This window comes from Chenopodium album, chromosome 6 (genome assembly GCF_948465745.1).
Source record: "Chenopodium album chromosome 6, dcCheAlbu1.1, whole genome shotgun sequence".
Classification (NCBI taxonomy): domain Eukaryota; kingdom Viridiplantae; phylum Streptophyta; class Magnoliopsida; order Caryophyllales; family Amaranthaceae; genus Chenopodium; species Chenopodium album.
In genome coordinates, this window is record NC_137839.1 from 12,829,180 (window position 1) to 12,851,719 (window position 22,540).

Consider the following 22,540-nt stretch of genomic DNA (forward strand, 5'->3'; position numbering starts at 1 on the left):
AACGACAAGTAACCTCTCAAGCGCAACAAACGCACCCTGTAATACCTACTTAGCCAATTCATCGATGGCAATTCCTTTATTTCCTCATTAACCAAATCAAACCCAACAATATGATTGTTTATAAAAGTGCAAAAGTATATATTATCATGGACTAAAAGTGTGTTCCCAAGCACAATCAATTGGAAATGCTTATCTAAATTACTGATTCTTCTCCAAGTCCTAGAACTCAAAGATAACACATGAAAATGAACATAGAAATCTCCAGGAGACGAAAACAAGCCGAAAATCATGTAATCATGTAATGGATCATAATATAACTCAACACCCTTAATGCATAGCCTTATCGTGACCTACAGGAATCATGATTTTACGAGAACTACGAGTAGCAGGATTCCAAACGAAAAAGAATTTAGGGTCTTTCCTCACATAAAAACACACCAAACCATGACAAGAACCCACTAATTCCATAAATCTAATCGTGTCATCTTCATCACACCCATTATCAAATACCAATTGAACAAATTCATTGACATTGCAATTATCTTCATTATAATCTAATAAGAAGAATTCTTTCTTCCATTCACGATTGTTTTCTGTAAGTATGAGGAATTTTGAATGAGAAGAGGAGAATTTGAGGTTGGATTTTTAAACAACAGCTAACGATTCGAGCATTCGTCGTAAGCTTCGTGTTGAGCATTCTTTTTACATTCATTGTAATGAAACTCAACCTTACAACCGGTATTATACCATCGTTGAATGTTTCGGCTGGATTGTTGGGTTTCTTCTTTGTTAAGACGTGGACAAAGTTGCTTGAGAAATCTGGTTATCTTAAACAACCTTTTACTCGTCAAGAGAATACTGTTATTCAGACTTGTGTTGTTGCATCCTCCGGTATCGCCTTTTCTGGTGAGTTCTTCAATTTTTACCGGCGTAAATTGTTCTTGAGTAATTCTGATTTTTATTGGTTTGATATTAATTAATTACGTTTGTTAACTTAATGGCTGATTGGTTTGATGCAATTTCTCAATTAGTCCTTAATTCTTTTTTAATTATGTATAAATTTCAATTCAAATGGTATCTAATAATTTAGTGATAATTATGTACAAAGATTGTTTTAGTAGAAATTCATCATTGATTGATGAGCGCGTTTTCTGTGTGATTGGGTACTTATTTTATTAATCGGTCGGACAGGGATTACTTATTCAAGAGTTAGGCCCCGTTCACTTCACCTTATTTTTGCTGAACAGAAATTATTTTTAGTGAACTAAAATTATTATTTTTGAAACAGAACTAAAAAGCTTAAATTATTTTTACTAAACTGAAATTATTTTTGCTGAACTGAAATTATTTTTGTTGAATCTCTATTATATTTCTTCTTTACATTTACTGATTTTTACTGAACTGAAATTATTTTTACTGAACAAAAATTATTTTTGTTGAACTGAGATTATTTTTACTGAATATTATATTTTTAAAGTGAAGTGAACAGACCTTAATCGATCAGAGATTAATTGATCAACCACATATAAATATTTGTATTGGTCTTTAATTAGTCTCCTTTTGAATATTAATTTTTAATAATTTTTCAATATTTATGGAGGGAACATATAATAAGAAAAATTAAAATTAATATCAAGAAGGATTATTTATGTTTTGAAATAATGTTCATTTTTTGTGTGGTTTGCTGAGATAACTGATCCTATGATATGACGGGTCAACTCATCAAGAATACTCTTTGTAAAGACCAAAGAGAATGATTTTTGTAGTTAATTTCTTATATTAACGATTGAGAATGTATGAAGGGAAAATATTAGGGGCCATAAACCTCAAAATGTCCCCAAATATTGAACATTACACCTAAGTATGGTCAAATACATTTTGTTCAACATTGTACACCAAGAAATCAATTAATGCGTTCAAACAAGGATTGAAGGACATTTTCTATGAATTTAAAACATGAGTTGAAGATTAATCTACTTCATTTTGTATGGATTTTAATTTGTAACGTATGGACTATGGAGTGTTTGGGAGTCTTGTGTTTGTTGGAATTTTCCAAAATTGACTATTACACTCACATAACTACATAAGGACTTGGATTAAGTTTTGTTGTCATACCTTATTGTGCCATTAATGACACCGCGTGATTTAGGTGTTTCCATCATAAGAAGGATCATCGCGTACTCATTTTCCTCTTTTAAATGAGTATCAAATCTTTTTTTCAATTTAAGTATAGTAAATTTCTATTTAGAAATAATTTGATTTCGTACGGAATAAGCAATTCCATATGGAGTTTTTGGTTTTAGCCATGTACAGTGCACCATTTGTTGTATTTTCCAATTATTTACTCATGTTTGATTATGGGCATATATTTTCTTATTGCCAAAATAAGCAATTTGTTGGGGACTTTCAAACCTTGAGTTTAAAATTTTACGTATTAAAGTGTAATTAAAGTTTTTGTTTTTGTAAATTGGAAGTAAGTTTTTCAATTACTTTCATCTAAACCGGGTTTGCTTTGATATAACTCATTAACACCCTAAAATACAAGAGTTAAGCTTATCTTACAGCTTTTGCTCTCTTAAAAGAATATTGAAATTACCAAAAAAAAAAAAAAACAAAAACGTGTACCAAAATTATTCTTTCTAATTGGATTTCAGTATTTCACAGTTCACAGTTGTTTTCCATTGTATAATGATACGCCAATAAATTTGAGATGGTATGCAACTATGTCATCAGTCAATTAAAGAGATTTTTAATATACCAAACCAAACCACAAAAAAAAATAAAAAAAAATAAAAAAAAAATAAAAATTAAAAAATTAAAAAAAAAATTAAAAAAAAATAAAATAAATAAATAACTAAAGTAGATTATTAAATAGTTTTAGTAGGAAAAATGTGGAATGAATTCAATATGCAAATAAACAATAATTGATTTCATTTTGTTTTTATTTTTTTGTTAAGAGGCTATAGCCAAGCTGAATATATTGAACTAGAAGTAGCAACAAATGTGAAATCGACCAGCAAGTATGGAATCCAAATCTTCTATGACATGATTTATTTCACTTATGTAATCATGTATTATTACACTTTGGATAATTACGACGGAACATCATAATTATATCAACCAATAAACCAATTAGAAAAATAAAGTAACACACTGGACGTGCACACGAACATGGCTCTAAATTATGTAGCCTCACAAAGTCAGTGTAGAATTATTATGTAACACTTCCAAACAACGTATATTAGCGTCTCACTTTGACAATAATAGTGTAACGATCTATAATGTTACTCTTATAGTCTTATTGACCTATAGTTTTGGGATGAACTCTTACTTGATCTGGTGGAATGAACTCTCTCTCAACTTGCTTGTGTCGAGGGGTTGAACTCTATTAGACTAGTCATTATACTGGTGTTACACTATATTAGACTAGTCATTGTACAATTAGATTGATTATGCATAAATGATTTCGCCTTTTACTTGTATGTGTAAATTAAACTATGTAATCAAGGAATAAATTATTGATATTGAGCAGGAGGTGCGGCAAGTTACGTTCTTGGGATGAGTGATAGAATTGCAAAGTTGGGAGATGGCTCTTTACATGACACCAAGAATCCTTCTCTTGGATGGATGATTGGCTTCATCTTTATTGTTAGCTTTATTGGACTTCTTTCTGTTGTTCCCCTTCGTAAGGTACGTATTCAATTTTATTAACGAACACTTTGTTTGAATAGAAGTAAATGGACCAAAAGAGGGGAAGGAGGAGAGCTGAGTTCCTTTGTTTGGTTAAAGGGGAGGGAGAGCGAGGAGGGAGAAGTTCCTTGAATTCCCTCCCTCGCTCTCTAGTAGATACCATCCCTTCAAAATTGGAGTGATTTGGAGGGAAATCAGAGCTCCATATTTCCTATCCTATCTCTTTCCCTTTTAAAATACGTTTATTTATTTCATTAAAAGTATATTTATTTTTTGACGGATTTATAAAAAAAGAATGGAGTCAATACTTGATTTAATTCGTGATTGTATCGTATCATATTGCACATAATAATCTATATATGCTTTAAAACATGGATGCTTAGATTATGATTATCGACTACAAACTCATTTACCCAAGTGGGACTGCTACTGCTCATCTCATCAATAGCTTTCACACTCCAGAAGGTGCCATTATAGCCAAGTAAGCTTTACATTCTTATTAGCTTGAATACTTGATTCCATTGTAATTCATTAATGGGGTGAATCGAATCGAATCGAGTCGAGTCATTCTGATATTGGCTAACATTTGTTCTTTAACTTGTTATTTTCTAACTATAGGAAAAAGGTGAAGATTTTAGGCAAATTCTTCTCTTTCAGCTTCTTGTGGGGTTTCTTCCAATGGTTCTTTGCAGGAGGTGATGATTGCGGATTTGTGAATTTCCCAACTTTTGGCCTAAAAGCCTATGATCAAAAGTATGTGTTACATGAAAATCTTCTACTATTTATTTAGTTTTCATGCTAAACTGATAAATGTCATGTTTACTAGCCTCCCTTACAGCTATTATACATACCTTACATGAACAGATCAATTTAGTTTTGAGAGAAGACCGTCCTAACTACAATGTATGTACTGCAGGTTTTACTTCGATTTTTCTGCAACGTATGTTGGTGTGGGTATGATATGCCCTTACATTGTTAACATATCTTTGCTACTCGGAGCAATTATATCATATGGTATCATGTGGCCTCTTATAGCGAAACAAAAAGGACATTGGTTCGACGACACCCTTGCAGACAGCAGCCTTCATGGCTTGCAGGGCTACAAGGTATAAAGTTTATGTTTGATTATTGTATTTTCAATGAGAATTGATGATAAACAAAAAATAATTTATAATATCTAATCTTTTGATTGCAGATTTTTATTGCAATAGCCATAATTTTGGCTGATGGACTATACAATTTTGTTAAAATCTTCTATAGATCAATGTCAGGCTTGTACAAGCAGTACAAGGCAAAGAACTCCGGCGCAATCCTCCCCTCTAACGAACATAAGACCCCTGAAGTCTCCCCTGAATCATTCGATGACCAACGAAGAACTCAATATTTCCTCAAGGACAGCATCCCAAATTGGTTTGCAGCAGCTGGTTACGTTGCCATTGCTATAATTGCCATGAGTGCACTTCCAAAGATCATCCATCCACTCAAGTGGTACCATATCTTAGTCATGTACATTGTTGCACCAATTTTAGCTTTTTGTAACGCATATGGTTGTGGCCTAACTGACTGGTCCTTGGCATCTACTTACGGAAAGTTAGCAATCTTCACGATTGGTGGATGGGCCGGTGCTTCTCATGGTGGGATTGTTGCAGGGCTCGCGGCCTGTGGTGTTATGATGAATATCGTCTCAACAGCATCAGACCTTACACAAGACATTAAAACAGGTTACATGACACTAGCCTCACCTCGATCAATGTTTGTGAGCCAAATAGCAGGGACTGCAATGGGCTGTATCATATCACCGTGTGTCTTCTGGATTTTCTACATGGCTTACCCTGATCTTGGATTGCCAAAGACCACATATCCGGCACCATTTGCATCCTTATATCGAAACATAGCTCTTCTTGGAGTTGAAGGAGTGAGTTCGTTGCCTAAACATTGTCTCTTGCTATGCATAATATTTTTCGTTGTTGCAATTGTTATAAATGGACTAAAAGACGTGGTAGGTGAGAAATACTCGAAGTTTATACCAATTCCGATGGCCATGGCTATACCATTCTACATTGGAGGCTACTTTGCTATTGACATGTGTGTTGGTAGCTTGATACTCTTCGTGTGGGAGTACAACAATAAGGCTAAGGCTGATATGTTCGCGCCTGCAGTTGCTTCCGGGTTGATTTGTGGTGATGGTATATGGAGTTTGCCTAGTGCAATACTTGCTTTGGCTGGTGTAAATCCTCCACTCTGCATGAAGTTCGAATCTAGCAAATCTAGCTAAGTTGGAAGAAATCAAGCTAATGATATGAACATAGACTATTAGTGTGTGGATTTAATTTCCTAGTGACGCAAAAATTGTATATTTGGGTTGCTATTTTATTGTTAATGCATGAATCCAGTACAATTCAACAATATCGTCCCTACTTTTTCTTCCCTATATTAATAAAGATCGATCATAGGTGAATTTTCATACAATTTTGTAAGAAACATGTGAAAAGGGAGAAAATTAGAGCCTAAAAAAAATTGCTAATTTTACAACAGTTACAAGGTAAAGATACTATGTAGAAGCTTAAATATGAAATTCATACAATAAAAATACTTTTAGCATAGATCCATATTGGCCAACTACAACATAAAGTTAAAGATACAACTAGAAATAAGGGTAAATTTATAGCTATATCTCCACAGTTTTTATCATTATTGGTGTTCAAACCATTAAACACTTGGAAACCCTTAAAAAGCTAGTAGTTAGCTACACAAGCACCACTTTAAAGTAGAATAAAATTACTATCACAGATATCTGATCCCTCTCCTCAGCTTCAATGCAACATAAGCCAAGTAATTCTTACGAGGTAAGTTTGAACCAGCTGCTGTGCTAAGCAACCGCGATGCTGGGACAGATGGACATAAGTTCAGAACTTCCCTTGAAGTGAGCCTAGCGAGCAAAGGATCCCAGTGGGCTGACAACGCACAAGCTTTCAATTATGACCAACAAAAGAAAAATGTAAAGGAAATTTGCAGAGGAGTTTTCCTCAAGACTTGACAGTTGACAACCATTTTTTTTTTTTCGAATGTATGATTATCTATATTAGCATTTCACACAACAGTTAAGGGTTGGCAAAACAATCAGGCGGATCGATTTTGGGTCTGGTGATCTCAAGTTCAGGTGACTTTTGGTTTTGGCCATGACCCAGAGTACTCGTCACAGTTCCTTTGCTGGTTGGATTAAGGGTGCATTCTCTATTTTGATTTTTGGCAAATTTATAGTGTTCATATTTAATGTAAAAGTTCAAAAAGCATAATCTAATAGATAAAACATAAATGATAGTAATACTAGTAATAATCTATATCTATACTTAGTATTTAAAAACTCTAACCATGATACACACATGTCTTCATCCTATGTTCACTTCTCCAATCCAATGTGTCAAGTGTTCACTATTCTAATTCAATGTGCCACATGTTCACTATTCCAATCAAATGTGCCACATGTTCAATATTATTCTCTTTTCAATTCATATATTCATTTATTTATATATATATTCATATTAGTATTAAAAGGATTAAGAATTAAAAGTTAAAAATAAATAATATTAATACTACATTTTTTTTAAAACCAATAATAATAACAATACATAATAATATTAATATTATTATTTTTTGATACTACATTTTTTTAAAAACCAATAATAATAATAATAATAATAATAATAATAATAATAATAATAATAATAATAATAATAATAATAATAATAATAATAATAATACTAGTAATAACTTAGTATTTAAAAACTCTAACCATGATACACACATGTCTTCATTCTATGTTCACTTCTCCAATCCAATGTGTCAAGTGTTCGCTATTCTAATTCAATGTGCCACATGTTCACTATTCCAATCAAATGTGCCACATGTTCAATATTATTCTCTTTTCAATTCATATATTCATTTATTTATATATATATATTCATATTAGTATTAAAAGGATTAAGAATTAAAAGTTAAAAATAAATAATATTAATACTACATTTTTTTTAAAACCAATAATAATAACAATACATAATAATATTAATATTATTATTTTTTGATACTACATTTTTTTAAAAACCAATAATAATAATAATAATAATACTAGTAATAACAATACATAAAAATATTAATCTTGTCGCACTAAAGCACCTTCCATATTCCATATTACAATCAATAATAATATGACCTTCCAGGCTTCCACCTGTTCAAGTTAGAATCATTTCCCTTTTTTATTTTTAAAATTTTTTATTTTGGTTTGAGACACATAATCAATTAATCATCTTCTACCTTTATTACCTTTTTATTACACATTAATGATTTATAATATGGAGTATCTGCAAACCCACAACTCTTCCTCTTCATAATCCCCTAGCTGCTGATCAATGTTCATCGGCAAATTGTACCCATAACTCTTCCTCTTCATCTCCCCTCTTCAATTCCCACAAATTAAATTTCTTAAATTATCATGTTTTCGGTTACAAATTTTGCCCACAATTATAATAATGGTAATGATGATTTTTGGGTATTTATTCACTCATCTCTCAATGCAATATTAACTCTCTACAACATAGTACCTCCATCATCAAATCTATATGCAGAAATACCTTCACATTTGGTGAGTTTCTATCATCTTGTGGTTTTTTTTTTTTTAAATAATTATTCTTATTATTCTGATTTTGTTGATTTGTTGAATTTATATATGACAACCTGCAATTAACAAGATTTATAAATTGTTGTTTGATTTTGTAGAGAGCTAGATGCAAATTGAAGGTTGTTGCAAGAGGTAAATCTCTTTGGCTACTTTAATCTACTATTTGGTCTAAGCTTCAACATATTTGGGGAATCAACATTTTTGGGGAATCAACATTGTGTAGTTGCATTAGCTTATCTGAATTTGGTTTGTTTTTCCTTCTCCGTATGTTACTTTCATAATCTATATTCCCAATAGATGTCGATTTCGGCATAATTTGATTGATAGTGAGTCATAATTAATACGATTCAGGTTATAGTTTATCATGAGTTGTCCAACAATGACCAACCAAAGTATCCTTTCAATCTAAGTGTATAGCTGCAAAATTACGGCTTAACACCCACAATTAGTTGATGTAATATAAGATTGAAAAAAGAAAAACCCCACAAATTAAAGGAAAGGGCCTAATTATTGAATTGAAAACATGTGAAAAAATTATTAGATGAAAGTCAAGAACAATAAAAGGATTACCTTGATGAAAGAGGGAGATTAGATTAAGGAATTGAAAGAGTTAGTCCATGATACTATGAATTCTCTTTTCAGAATCATTATATTATTGAACTTTTGAGATTATATTGCTTTTGCTGTTTTTTTTTTCACTTTCTCCTCTGTGAAATAAGTATGTGATACTCTTATTAAGACATCTTCAATTTAGCAATATTGTACCCTACTCAGTAATTGTTGGTGTGTGATGCATAATCATGGAAATGGTATTTTTGAATTATTAAAGTTTCTTGGTTTAAAAAAGCCCCTTACTCATACCAATATTACTAATTCACAGGAAAGACGACAGCAACCCAGAAATAGAAGAGAGTCAACAGCAAAAATAGCAAAAAGAAAACAGAAATGCTGATGCTACACGACAAAGAATGACATCTCATTCTCATCTATCCCATGTAACCATAGTCACTTCAGACATATATTAAATAATAATTTGATCTACAATTTAATGTAATATAGAGTGTTAATTTTATTTCCCAATTTCAGCTAGATTATCTTACACTAGAATTAATTTAAATCTAATTAGATTACCTACAAATGTGTTTTCATATGTAATAATCATGGACAAATTTTCCCTAAATTAGATGATGCACTCATCTTTTCTTCCCTAATAAACCAAAGGGTTTGTTAAAAATAGTTTGACATGTTCATGCTCAAGAGTGGATTACTTTCATAATAATTATTAAATCCATACCCCCAAAAAAACCAACTAATAACAAGCCCCGTACATTGTACGGGCCTAAAGACTAGTTAACATAAAGTTATCAACCACTTAAAGTGTATTATGTTGGGTTGAAACCGCTTATTAGGAAAACTAGCCATCCATCCCATAAGCTGCACACGGCACACCTAAAGACCACGAGGCTAAGAACTGGCAGCAACAAACAACATGTATTCAATGTTTAAGAACAATGGAGAATTTGCATAAGAAAAGTTGGAATAAGATTTCCTACAGTCACATGATGCAACAGATAAAATCTCACAAATTTATCAGTAGAAAGTTGTTTATTTGATTCCCAACATCATTTTACTTACAGATCGAAGATTGCAAAGTGCGATGCCAAAACTTGGAAACTGATGCAAAAATTTGTTGTCCAGACTTGGAGTATCTATTCCAAGAATGCATCACAAAATCAGGAAAATAAAATTGCACCTGCAATTATAATGCCCCGATATAAATCGCCTTATTGTCAAACTTAAACTATGACTTACCTGATAGCTTAAACAAGTTTGCCTTCCAAAGCTCACGACGTTCCCTGTTAACCCAATATTAGATGCAAAGCAAAGTTTTCTCAACAAACATTGTGAATGTGGGAAACAATTGTACATGAATAAAGCAAAAGGATAAAAAGAGAGATTAGAAAGAACAATGACACTCTTAACCTGTAACAATCTCGCAAGTCAAGGTCTGCAGATTGCAAGGAAAAACCAGCTTTCTTAAGCAGCACAGCAACATCCATCAGCACTTTCTCTGGAGGGATCTGAAAGAAAAAAGAGATGAGAACCATAAAATTGATATTGATGAATGATGATGGTTTACTAATTGATTGGAACGAACTCCCTCTAAACATACTCGCTTAACCATTGAGGTATGATATAAGCTTAAGGCATCACCAGCTCTTTCAAAAACATCAAACAGCACACGGGCATCCATAAGCATGGACTTGTACTGATGGTCAGAATCGACTTCAGAACCCAATCCATCAATTTCATTCGTAACGTGTTGTTGAATTGTCATCCCTATTTGACACAATCATAAAAGAAATTGTACATGACATATACGCAGCTAAACATACTGACAAAATGGCTAGAAAGTAAACATACCTGTCCAAGTTGGACGCATAACCTCCTCTCGAGCAACCAAAAGTAAAGCCGCCAACTGTTTCAATTTTCCATTATGAAGAAAGGTCCAAGCAATTTCATTGATTGACTCAGTATGGCAAGCTAGCAGCCTTGCAGAGTCCAAATTTTTTTTCTATGTTGAAGAAATAAACAGGACAATATTAGATACATCACAAGCCAGTATTCATCCAAACACACATACAGTCACAACATATGATAAGGAAACGAAATGTGTTGCAAGCTGGACACAATTCTCATATACTACCTCTGTTACATATTATTGCAACGATTAGACATTTTCCTCTCTAATTTATGTCAAATTGTTGCAAATAATATGTAACGAAGGTAATAAGTCATATTCATTTAGTAACAATAAGCTAATTATTTTCCAAACAGCAAAAACAAAAGACCAACCGATTCCCAGGAGCAAAGTAATATTATAAGTTTGAAGATAGAATCGCCTTCAGACCACGATTGTAGAGGCAAATCCCTTTCACAACTGCAGGAAGAGCACAAGAGATCAGAAATGCGTGATCATAAAATTGAAATTGGATGACTAAATTAGGAGGTTGGTACCTAAAATGATCAAGTAAAAGGTAAAGTGGAGTCCCATAATTTTGAAGAAAACCTACATCACGCTTAATGTTGCATTCCACAATAGCACCTCGCTCGAGCATTATGCTAATAACATCAGGGTCAGGGAAGAAACATGAAACTGTATGAATACTTCTAGCCCAGCCCTTGAGTTGAGGGAGTTGTTCGCACGCCTCCTCATTGACCATTGTAGTCAAACATTTTTTGGATGAGCTTGTTGCACAAATAGACACCAAATATTCTCCTATAATTTCTGGATGCGCTCGAAGAAACTCCACGAAACTTTCTTTGTCATCGCGGTCAAGTATGCATACCAATTCATCCAAAACCTTTTCATGATCCATCTCGATTGACATCTGGAAAGAGAATCAAAAGTAGTAGCAAATCAAGAATCAACAAAGCTATAAGATTTTTCCCTCCAAATCTATTTTTCGTCACCTAAATTCTTATACCAAAAGAAAAAAAAAGAAATTTGATATTCAACAGTGTCTATTTCACACCCATATTATAGTTATCTACACAGCCAAACTCTCGTGGATTTTTTAACAAACAAACACCTTATAAAATCAATAAAAAATATATTCAAATGCAGTAATTAGCATACGAAAATATAATAATTAGAGAAAAATGAATTGAATTTGAAGCATTTAATACTAACCCTAGGTTCATCTACAAGACAAGGTATTTGAAAGAGAAAATGAGAAAGAGTAAAGAAAAGAAAAAGATTTTACCTTTGATAACCCTAAGTTGTTGAATTTTAATTTTTTTTTCAATTTTTCTGAATATTTTTTTTTGGAGTTTTTTGGTTGATGGGTTGTTTTTTTGATGTGTTTATTGATCTGGTTTGTTGATAATTTTTGTGTGTTTTGGGTTGTTTTTTGTGGGTTTTTATGTTGTTGTTGCATCAGATTTGGTGAAATTTTGGTGATTGTAGTGTGTTTTAGATATTTGGGTTAGCATTGGATTTTATGTTGCTGAATTTAGTTCAAAGTTGACATCTTCTTGTTAATTGATCTGAATTTTGTTGTCGTTTTTAAAAAAGTTGTGTTATTTTGGAGATTTGCTTGGAGTAAAATGAAATTGAATTTATAAAACCCTAACCCCTTTCTTCCTTAAGCCCCCTCTTTCTTCTTGCTCCTTCCCGCAGTCCTCTTTCTCTCTCTTCTTCTCCAAACATGCCGAAATCCAAAAGAAATCGCGCAGGTATTCTCTTCCTCCTTTTCTCCTTAGCTTTTCGTATTTTTTCCTCTTTATTATGTTCTTCTGTTAACTTTTAATATAATTTTCAATATATAAAGAATTTATATGTACTGCTATGCTGTGAAGAATTGAAGATACAGAATAATTTATGCAATTGTTAGTTCTACCAGCTGTAGTTATTTCATCTTTTTTTTCTATATTTTGTTTTCAAATTTTTATGGGATTTTTGGTGTTTTTAATCAGTGAATCGTATAATTGCTCAATATTTGATTTTGGGTATGTTAAATTTATTATCTTAATTTTGAAGTGGTTCAGAGAGTGATTACAGAGAAAATGATGGGTTTTTGGTGAGTTTGATTATGAAAATAAATTGAAAATGCAGTGACCTTGTAAAGACAAAAAAGAAGGGAAGAGAGCTTAAGGAGGTGATTTCTAACTCTATAAGGGAAGCAGCAGAGAAGTTCCTCTCTGTTTACGTCTTTGCTTTCGAGAACATGAGGAATGTTAAATTCAAACAGTTCAGAGATTCTATCAAGTCCTCTGGCAGGTGATTGTTATTGGCAACCGCCTTTTTTTTCGTATGAGTACTTGTTATGCAATTTGATGTTATTTTATTTCGATGTTTGATGTATATAGGGGTGAAAGATTGAATTTTGATACATTTTATGTACTTTACTTAATGGTTGACTGGTCTTTTCAATGGTATTTAGGGGCGAAAGATTGAATTTTTGTTACATGTAATGTACTTTACTTATTGGCTGAGTAGTCTTTTCAATGGCTACGCTGTGTAATGATCACAGTTGAATGAGCATTGTAGTTTTTTAGTAGGGACTAATTGACATGGTTGTGGCCTTGTGGGATTGTTTGTATTACAACGTGTAGCTAGGTTTCTAAATTTTATTTCATCGAGAATCATATGAAGCAATATTACTTCTAATAGTCATGCATCTTGCTGGTTGTTCTATGTGTTGGTTATGACTTAGTGATCAATTTCTGCCATTCGCAATTTCAGATTCTTTCTTGGATCGAACAAAGTCATGCAGATTGCTTTAGGTCGTTCTGCTTCTGATGAGATTAAATCTGGTCTTCATAAAATTTCAAAGGTAATGATCTGCTTATTATATGTCAATTACATTTCTTGGTCAGCTTTTGATCTTGTTTCATTTCTTCTTTGTTTGCTTCCTGTTTTTGCATTTTTTGCGTGGAGAGACTGGTCTTTTCTTTACAGACATGTCATAGGAAGAGGTCAAAAAGTATGCATGAGAAATTGTTCTTAAGTTGTCTCTGTCATTGTTTACTACCTTCGCATTTCATGTATCTATTAGGGCAATGTTGAGGGGACAAGCTGATTTTCTTTCCCTTTTTTCGGGTGATAAAAGACTGTCTGAAGATGGAATTCTTGCTTCAATGTTTGCATTGTGTAGTAATTGAAAGTAGTACATGGCTTTCTAAAGTTATTGTGTCAATGCTCCTCTAAATGTTGCTATTTGTGGCTTCATCTGCAGAATATTTGAAGAGTTTGAAGTTTTTGATTTTGCAAGGACGGGATGTCTCACTACCGAGAAGGTTAGTTTTTATATTGTATAAAGTAACTGTTTCTCAGTCTTAAGATTATTCTGCCAGGACTGCCACATTGCTGGGTTATGTATATGCAAATGATATTATTTTCTTGTTTGGAGGGAAAAAGAATATTTTTGAGGCTAAAAAACTTCTGTGCATCATTCATCATTTATCCTTAAGCTTGGTGGTGTGCCTAAGCAGTGGAGTCTGTCCTCACTGGTCGAAACATTTACTTGCTAACAAGTACATAATTGGTACCTCTTGCTTTACTAATTATTGGTTATGCCTCCCTTGTAGCTCTCTTCAATGTTGATGGTGTCTTGAACTTAAGTTGATTCTTTAATTGCCTATTTTATATGCTCCAATTTCTTCTTGTTGATAAATGTTCACCAGAAACTTTCCTCATCAGTTCTTAATTTTCATTTTGTGTTTAAATTTTTTAATTATTTGTATGATTCTAAGATAGATGATTTTCATTATTTTGAGACATGAATGCAGCAAGCCAGCAACTTGCATTTTCTCATGGAGAATTTTATTAGACTTATTAGATCATACCCAAATTTAGGTTATTTGCCCATTCCCTGTCAGTTGTGGGAACTTAGCTACTTTTCTTCATATTCATACAATTTTTCCTTTATTGCAGATATAATAATTTGAATTGTACTGTATTTCTTGAGTCAGAACCTCAGTTTTTCACTGCACAACTACAACAATTATCGTTATTTGCGAGTATCACTTCTGAAAAAGTATTGTTGTGGAACTTCCAGTCGTAACAGATTTTGCTGTTAGCCATAGTATGTGCCTTGTCTCTTCCTTAATTAGCGCTAGAAATGAGATCCAGTTAAGATTACTCTGTGTCATGAGTAACCTATTAAAGGATCACTAAAATACAAAGTTAAGTGATACAAAATAGTTGCAAACACGATGCTTACATTGGTTTTCAACCATTAATCTGTATTATGAAAGTGTATAGAAAAATTAACTAGGGGGTTGCCAATCCTAATTTCTTGTAAGGCTATATCCCAGTCTATTTTAAATTTAAGTTTCAGTATGAAGCCTAAATCTGCCAGTTGTGAGTCAAGGTTTCTGTGTGATTTCTTGATGTCTAATATGATGTTTAAAAGCTACCTCATTTGCCTTTTCACATCTGTGCTAAGACATGTTCTAAGTTTCTAGAAAATTGATTTACACATGGATTGAGTTCTGTGTTTGTATACCACCGTGATATTTGTCACCTCAGATAATTACTCTTCATTCTGACCATCAATTATTTTCGTGTGTTACGACTGTGGCTCTAATTGTCCCCATTTAATCTTTTGGCTGTTTTATGTGCTTTATAAAAGTGAAGATTTGCTAACTAGAGATTGTATTGGATATTTGTATGCAGCTCTTGAAGCCTAAAAAGATAAGACTAGGAAATTGGGAAGCGGATCCTCTTTCAAAGGCCCAGTTATGGTATGCAGCAACTGATGCATTTGCTTCTTGGTACCTCCATGAGGTAAGTAAAGTCAATTTGTTTCTCTTGTATTGGCACTTGCAAATTAATCGTCTTAATATTCTGTGTTTCCCTTTGCATTAGGTCCGTCAGATTTACCAGAGAACCAGAAAGAGAACTAAATTCTGGAATTATAACTTATGACTGAGGACTGTTGGAAGTGAGCAGGTTGTCTGTTCAAACCTGAATCAAGATGCTCACCCAGGTCTTAGCTGAATTTACTCTCTCACTCTCTCTCTATATATATCAGTAGTATTTTACACAAGTGCAGTAATTTATTTGTCCCAGAAGGACTGGCCCCTGCAAGAACCAACGGTGAACCCACCCATCTCATAGGCAAACCGCAACCCAACTTTTAATTTTTGAAACCACTAACCCTATTTTGAAGCCAGGAGAGATGAAAAATCGAAATTTTAACTTCGAGGTTGGGAGGTTTGAGCTCCCACACAATTCCCATATTTATCAGCATTATCAGTATCATTTGACCTACAGTCTGAATCTTGTTACGAATGTATCAGTTAGTCATGAAATATCTGTAACAAACGAGCAATTAATATCATATCACCGGGGAGTGATCGCTCCCTCTGAAGGGATTGTAAAACACATCCCATGTTTGCATCAATAACTCACTTTGTTTTAATTCAATGTATGTGTAACAAAGCAACGACAAGTAACCTCTCAAGCGCAACAAACGCACCCTGTAATACCTACTTAGCCAATTCATCGATGGCAATTCCTTTATTTCCTCATTAACCAAATCAAACCCAACAATATGATTGTTTATAAAAGTGCAAAAGTATATATTATCATGGACTAAAAGTGTGTTCCCAAGCACAATCAATTGGAAATGCTTATCTAAATTACTGATTCTTCTCCAAGTCCTAGAACTCAAAGATAACACATGAAAATGAACATAGAAATCTCCAGGAGACGAAAACAAGCCGAAAATCATGTAATCATGTAATGGATCATAATATAACTCAACACCCTTAATGCATAGCCTTATCGTGACCTACAGGAATCATGATTTTACGAGAACTACGAGTAGCAGGATTCCAAACGAAAAAGAATTTAGGGTCTTTCCTCACATAAAAACACACCAAACCATGACAAGAACCCACTAATTCCATAAATCTAATCGGGTCATCTTCATCACACCCATTATCAAATACCAATTGAACAAATTCATTGACATTGCAATTATCTTCATTATAATCTAATAAGAAGAATTCTTTCTTCCATTCACGATTGTTTTCTGTAAGTATGAGGAATTTTGAATGAGAAGAGGAGAATTTGAGGTTGGATTTTTAAACAACAGCTAACGATTCGAGCATTCGTCGTAAGCTTCGTGTTGAGCATTCTTTTTACATTCATTGTAATGAAACTCAACCTTACAACCGGTATTATACCATCGTTGAATGTTTCGGCTGGATTGTTGGGTTTCTTCTTTGTTAAGACGTGGACAAAGTTGCTTGAGAAATCTGGTTATCTTAAACAACCTTTTACTCGTCAAGAGAATACTGTTATTCAGACTTGTGTTGTTGCATCCTCCGGTATCGCCTTTTCTGGTGAGTTCTTCAATTTTTACCGGCGTAAATTGTTCTTGAGTAATTCTGATTTTTATTGGTTTGATATTAATTAATTACGTTTGTTAACTTAATGGCTGATTGGTTTGATGCAATTTCTCAATTATTCCTTAATTCTTTTTTAATTATGTATAAATTTCAATTCAAATGGTATCTAATTATTTAGTGATAATTATGTACAAAGATTGATTTAGTAGAAATTCATCATTGATTGATGAGCGCGTTTTCTGTGTGATTGGGTACTTATTTTATTAATCGGTCGGACAGGGATTACTTATTCAAGAGTTAGGCCCCGTTCACTTCACCTTATTTTTGCTGAACAGAAATTATTTTTAGTGAACTAAAATTATTATTTTTGAAACAGAACTAAAAAGCTTAAATTATTTTTACTAAACTGAAATTATTTTTGCTGAACTGAAATTATTTTTGTTGAATCTCTATTATATTTCTTCTTTACATTTACTGATTTTTACTGAACTGAAATTATTTTTACTGAACAAAAATTATTTTTGTTGAACTGAGATTATTTTTACTGAATATTATATTTTTAAAGTGAAGTGAACAGACCTTAATCGATCAGAGATTAATTGATCAACCACATATAAATATTTGTATTGGTCTTTAATTAGTCTCCTTTTGAATATTAATTTTTAATAATTTTTCAATATTTATGGAGGGAACATATAATAAGAAAAATTAAAATTAATATCAAGAAGGATTATTTATGTTTTGAAATAATGTTCATTTTTTGTGTGGTTTGCTGAGATAACTGATCCTATGATATGACGGGTCAACTCATCAAGAATACTCTTTGTAAAGACCAAAGAGAATGATTTTTGTAGTTAATTTCTTATATTAACGATTGAGAATGTATGAAGGGAAAATATTAGGGGCCATAAACCTCAAAATGTCCCCAAATATTGAACATTACACCTAAGTATGGTCAAATACATTTTGTTCAACATTGTACACCAAGAAATCAATTAATGCGTTCAAACAAGGATTGAAGGACATTTTCTATGAATTTAAAACATGAGTTGAAGATTAATCTACTTCATTTTGTATGGATTTTAATTTGTAACGTATGGACTATGGAGTGTTTGGGAGTCTTGTGTTTGTTGGAATTTTCCAAAATTGACTATTACACTCACATAACTACATAAGGACTTGGATTAAGTTTTGTTGTCATACCTTATTGTGCCATTAATGACACCGCGTGATTTAGGTGTTTCCATCATAAGAAGGATCATCGCGTACTCATTTTCCTCTTTTAAATGAGTATCAAATCTTTTTTTCAATTTAAGTATAGTAAATTTCTATTTAGAAATAATTTGATTTCGTACGGAATAAGCAATTCCATATGGAGTTTTTGGTTTTAGCCATGTACAGTGCACCATTTGTTGTATTTTCCAATTATTTACTCATGTTTGATTATGGGCATATATTTTCTTATTGCCAAAATAAGCAATTTGTTGGGGACTTTCAAACCTTGAGTTTAAAATTTTACGTATTAAAGTGTAATTAAAGTTTTTGTTTTTGTAAATTGGAAGTAAGTTTTTCAATTACTTTCATCTAAACCGGGTTTGCTTTGATATAACTCATTAACACCCTAAAATACAAGAGTTAAGCTTATCTTACAGCTTTTGCTCTCTTAAAAGAATATTGAAATTACCAAAAAAAAAAAAATAAAAACGTGTACCAAAATTATTCTTTCTAATTGGATTTCAGTATTTCAAAGTTCACAGTTGTTTTCCATTGTATAATGATACGCCAATAAATTTGAGATGGTATGCAACTATGTCATCAGTCAATTAAAGAGATTTTTAATATACCAAACCAAACCACAAAAAAAAATAAAAAAAAAATAAAAATTAAAAAATTAAAAAAAAATTAAAAAAAAAAATAAAATAAATAACTAAAGTAGATTATTAAATAGTTTTAGTAGGAAAAATGTGGAATGAATTCAATATGCAAATAAACAATAATTGATTTCATTTTGTTTTTATTTTTTTGTTAAGAGGCTATAGCCAAGCTGAATATATTGAACTAGAAGTAGCAACAAATGTGAAATCGACCAGCAAGTATGGAATCCAAATCTTCTATGACATGATTTATTTCACTTATGTAATCATGTATTATTACAATTTGGATAATTACGACGGAACATAATAATTATATCAACCAATAAACCAATTAGAAAAATAAAGTAACACACTGGACGTGCACACGAACATGGCTCTAAATTATGTAGCCTCACAAAGTCAGTGTAGAATTATTATGTAACACTTCCAAACAACGTATATTAGCGTCTCACTTTGACAATAATAGTGTAACGATCTATAATGTTACTCTTATAGTCTTATTGACCTATAGTTTTGGGATGAACTCTTACTTGATCTGGTGGAATGAACTCTCTCTCAACTTGCTTGTGTCGAGGGGTTGAACTCTATTAGACTAGTCATTATACTGGTGTTACACTATATTAGACTAGTCATTGTACAATTAGATTGATTATGCATAAATGATTTCGCCTTTTACTTGTATGTGTAAATTAAACTATGTAATCAAGGAATAAATTATTGATATTGAGCAGGAGGTGCGGCAAGTTACGTTCTTGGGATGAGTGATAGAATTGCAAAGTTGGGAGATGGCTCTTTACATGACACCAAGAATCCTTCTCTTGGATGGATGATTGGCTTCATCTTTATTGTTAGCTTTATTGGACTTCTTTCTGTTGTTCCCCTTCGTAAGGTACGTATTCAATTTTATTAACGAACACTTTGTTTGAATAGAAGTAAATGGACCAAAAGAGGGGAAGGAGGAGAGCTGAGTTCCTTTGTTTGGTTAAAGGGGAGGGAGAGCGAGGAGGGAGAAGTTCCTTGAATTCCCTCCCTCGCTCTCTAGTAGATACCATCCCTTCAAAATTGGAGTGATTTGGAGGGAAATCGGAGCTCCATATTTCCTATCCTATCTCTTTCCCTTTTAAAATACGTTTATTTATTTCATTAAAAGTATATTTATTTTTTGACGAATTTATAAAAAAAGAATGGAGTCAATACTTGATTTAATTCGTGATTGTATCGTATCATATTGCACATAATAATCTATATATGCTTTAAAACATGGATGCTTAGATTATGATTATCGACTACAAACTCATTTACCCAAGTGGGACTGCTACTGCTCATCTCATCAATAGCTTTCACACTCGAGAAGGTGCCATTATAGCCAAGTAAGCTTTACATTCTTATTAGCTTGAATACTTGATTCCATTGTAATTCATTAATGGGGTGAATCGAATCGAATCGAGTCGAGTCATTCTGATATTGGCTAACATTTGTTCTTTAACTTGTTATTTTTTAACTATAGGAAAAAGGTGAAGATTTTAGGCAAATTCTTCTCTTTCAGCTTCTTGTGGGGTTTCTTCCAATGGTTCTTTGCAGGAGGTGATGATTGCGGATTTGTGAATTTCCCAACTTTTGGCCTAAAAGCCTATGATCAAAAGTATGTGTTACATGAAAATCTTCTACTATTTATTTAGTTTTCATGCTAAACTGATAAATGTCATGTTTACTAGCCTCCCTTACAGCTATTATACATACCTTACATGAACAGATCAATTTAGTTTTGAGAGAAGACCGTCCTAACTACAATGTATGTACTGCAGGTTTTACTTCGATTTTTCTGCAACGTATGTTGGTGTGGGTATGATATGCCCTTACATTGTTAACATATCTTTGCTACTCGGAGCAATTATATCATATGGTATCATGTGGCCTCTTATAGCGAAACAAAAAGGACATTGGTTCGACGACACCCTTGCAGACAGCAGCCTTCATGGCTTGCAGGGCTACAAGGTATAAAGTTTATGTTTGATTATTGTATTTTCAATGAGAATTGATGATAAACAAAAAATAATTTATAATATCTAATCTTTTGATTGCAGATTTTTATTGCAATAGCCATAATTTTGGCTGATGGACTATACAATTTTGTTAAAATCTTCTATAGATCAATGTCAGGCTTGTACAAGCAGTACAAGGCAAAGAACTCCGGCGCAATCCTCCCCTCTAACGAACATAAGACCCCTGAATTCTCCCCTGAATCATTCGATGACCAACGAAGAACTCAATATTTCCTCAAGGACAACATCCCAAATTGGTTTGCAGCAGCTGGTTACGTCGCCATTGCTATAATTGCCATGAGTGCACTTCCAAAGATCATCCATCCACTCAAGTGGTACCATATCTTAGTCATGTACATTGTTGCACCAATTTTAGCTTTTTGTAACGCATATGGTTGTGGCCTAACTGACTGGTCCTTGGCATCTACTTACGGAAAGTTAGCAATCTTCACGATTGGTGGATGGGCCGGTGCTTCTCATGGTGGGATTGTTGCAGGGCTCGCGGCCTGTGGTGTTATGATGAACATCGTCTCAACAGCATCAGACCTTACACAAGACTTTAAAACAGGTTACATGACACTAGCCTCACCTCGATCAATGTTTGTGAGCCAAATAGCAGGGACTGCAATGGGCTGTATCATATCACCGTGTGTCTTCTGGATTTTCTACATGGCTTACCCTGATCTTGGATTGCCAAAGACCACATATCCGGCACCATTTGCATCCTAATATCGTAACATAGCTCTTCTTGGAGTTGAAGGAGTGAGTTCGTTGCCTAAACATTGTCTCTTGTTATGCATAATATTTTTCGTTGTTGCAATTGTTATAAATGGACTAAAAGACGTGGTAGGTGAGAAATACTCGAAGTTTATACCAATTCCGATGGCCATGGCTATACCATTCTACATTGGAGGCTACTTTGCTATTGACATGTGTGTTGGTAGCTTGATACTCTTCGTGTGGGAGTACAACAATAAGGCTAAGGCTGATATGTTCGCGCCTGCAGTTGCTTCCGGGTTGATTTGTGGTGATGGTATATGGAGTTTGCCTAGTGCAATACTTGCTTTGGCTGGTGTAAATCCTCCACTCTGCATGAAGTTCGAATCTAGCAAATCTAGCTAAGTTGGAAGAAATCAAGCTAATGATATGAACATAGACTATTAGTGTGTGGATTTAATTTCCTAGTGACGCAAAAATTGTATATTTGGGTTGCTATTTTATCGTTAATGCATGAATCCAGTACAATTCAACAATATCGTCCCTACTTTTTCTTCCCTATATTAATAAAGATCGATCATAGGTGAATTTTCATACAATTTTGTAAGAAACATGTGAAAAGGGAGAAAATTAGAGCCTAAAAAAAAATTGCTAATTTTACAGCAGTTACAAGGTAA

The 22,540-nt window shown here is 33.0% G+C and overlaps 2 protein-coding genes and 2 pseudogenes across 3 annotated transcripts; 3 read left to right on the forward strand and 1 right to left on the reverse strand.

The window, feature by feature from the left end:
* Window positions 1–716: 716 nt before the first annotated feature.
* On the forward strand, window positions 717–6,058 carry LOC145635871 (putative metal-nicotianamine transporter YSL7; annotated as a pseudogene).
* Window positions 6,059–8,658: 2,600 nt separating this feature from the next.
* Window positions 8,659–11,819, reverse strand: LOC145634621 (meiotic drive suppressor JIEYAO-like). The gene is made up of 7 exons (XM_081686032.1): window positions 11,384–11,819; window positions 11,222–11,306; window positions 10,790–10,940; window positions 10,539–10,705; window positions 10,349–10,446; window positions 10,178–10,221; window positions 8,659–10,074 (listed from the first exon to the last, which is right to left on the reverse strand). Exons 1-7 carry the CDS (start codon window positions 11,755–11,757, stop codon window positions 9,971–9,973), a joined length of 1,023 nt encoding a protein of 340 aa, XP_081542158.1. The 5' UTR covers window positions 11,758–11,819; the 3' UTR covers window positions 8,659–9,970.
* A 491-nt stretch (window positions 11,820–12,310) lies between these two features.
* LOC145634622 (3'-5' exonuclease-like) lies at window positions 12,311–16,281 on the forward strand. 2 transcript variants are annotated; one of them, XM_081686034.1, is made up of 6 exons: window positions 12,311–12,604; window positions 12,984–13,144; window positions 13,614–13,704; window positions 14,107–14,167; window positions 15,549–15,659; window positions 15,741–16,281. In XM_081686034.1, the coding sequence occupies exons 3-6, from the start codon at window positions 13,670–13,672 to the stop codon at window positions 15,798–15,800; spliced, it is 267 nt and encodes an 88-aa protein (XP_081542160.1). In that variant the 5' UTR covers window positions 12,311–12,604; window positions 12,984–13,144; window positions 13,614–13,669; the 3' UTR covers window positions 15,801–16,281. The 2 variants fall into 2 exon arrangements, with proteins under 2 accessions (XP_081542160.1, XP_081542159.1); XM_081686033.1 differs by lacking the exons at window positions 12,311–12,604; window positions 12,984–13,144; window positions 13,614–13,704 and adding an exon at window positions 13,847–14,010.
* A 753-nt stretch (window positions 16,282–17,034) lies between these two features.
* On the forward strand, window positions 17,035–22,399 carry LOC145635872 (putative metal-nicotianamine transporter YSL7; annotated as a pseudogene).
* The last annotated feature ends 141 nt before the right edge of the window (window positions 22,400–22,540 follow it).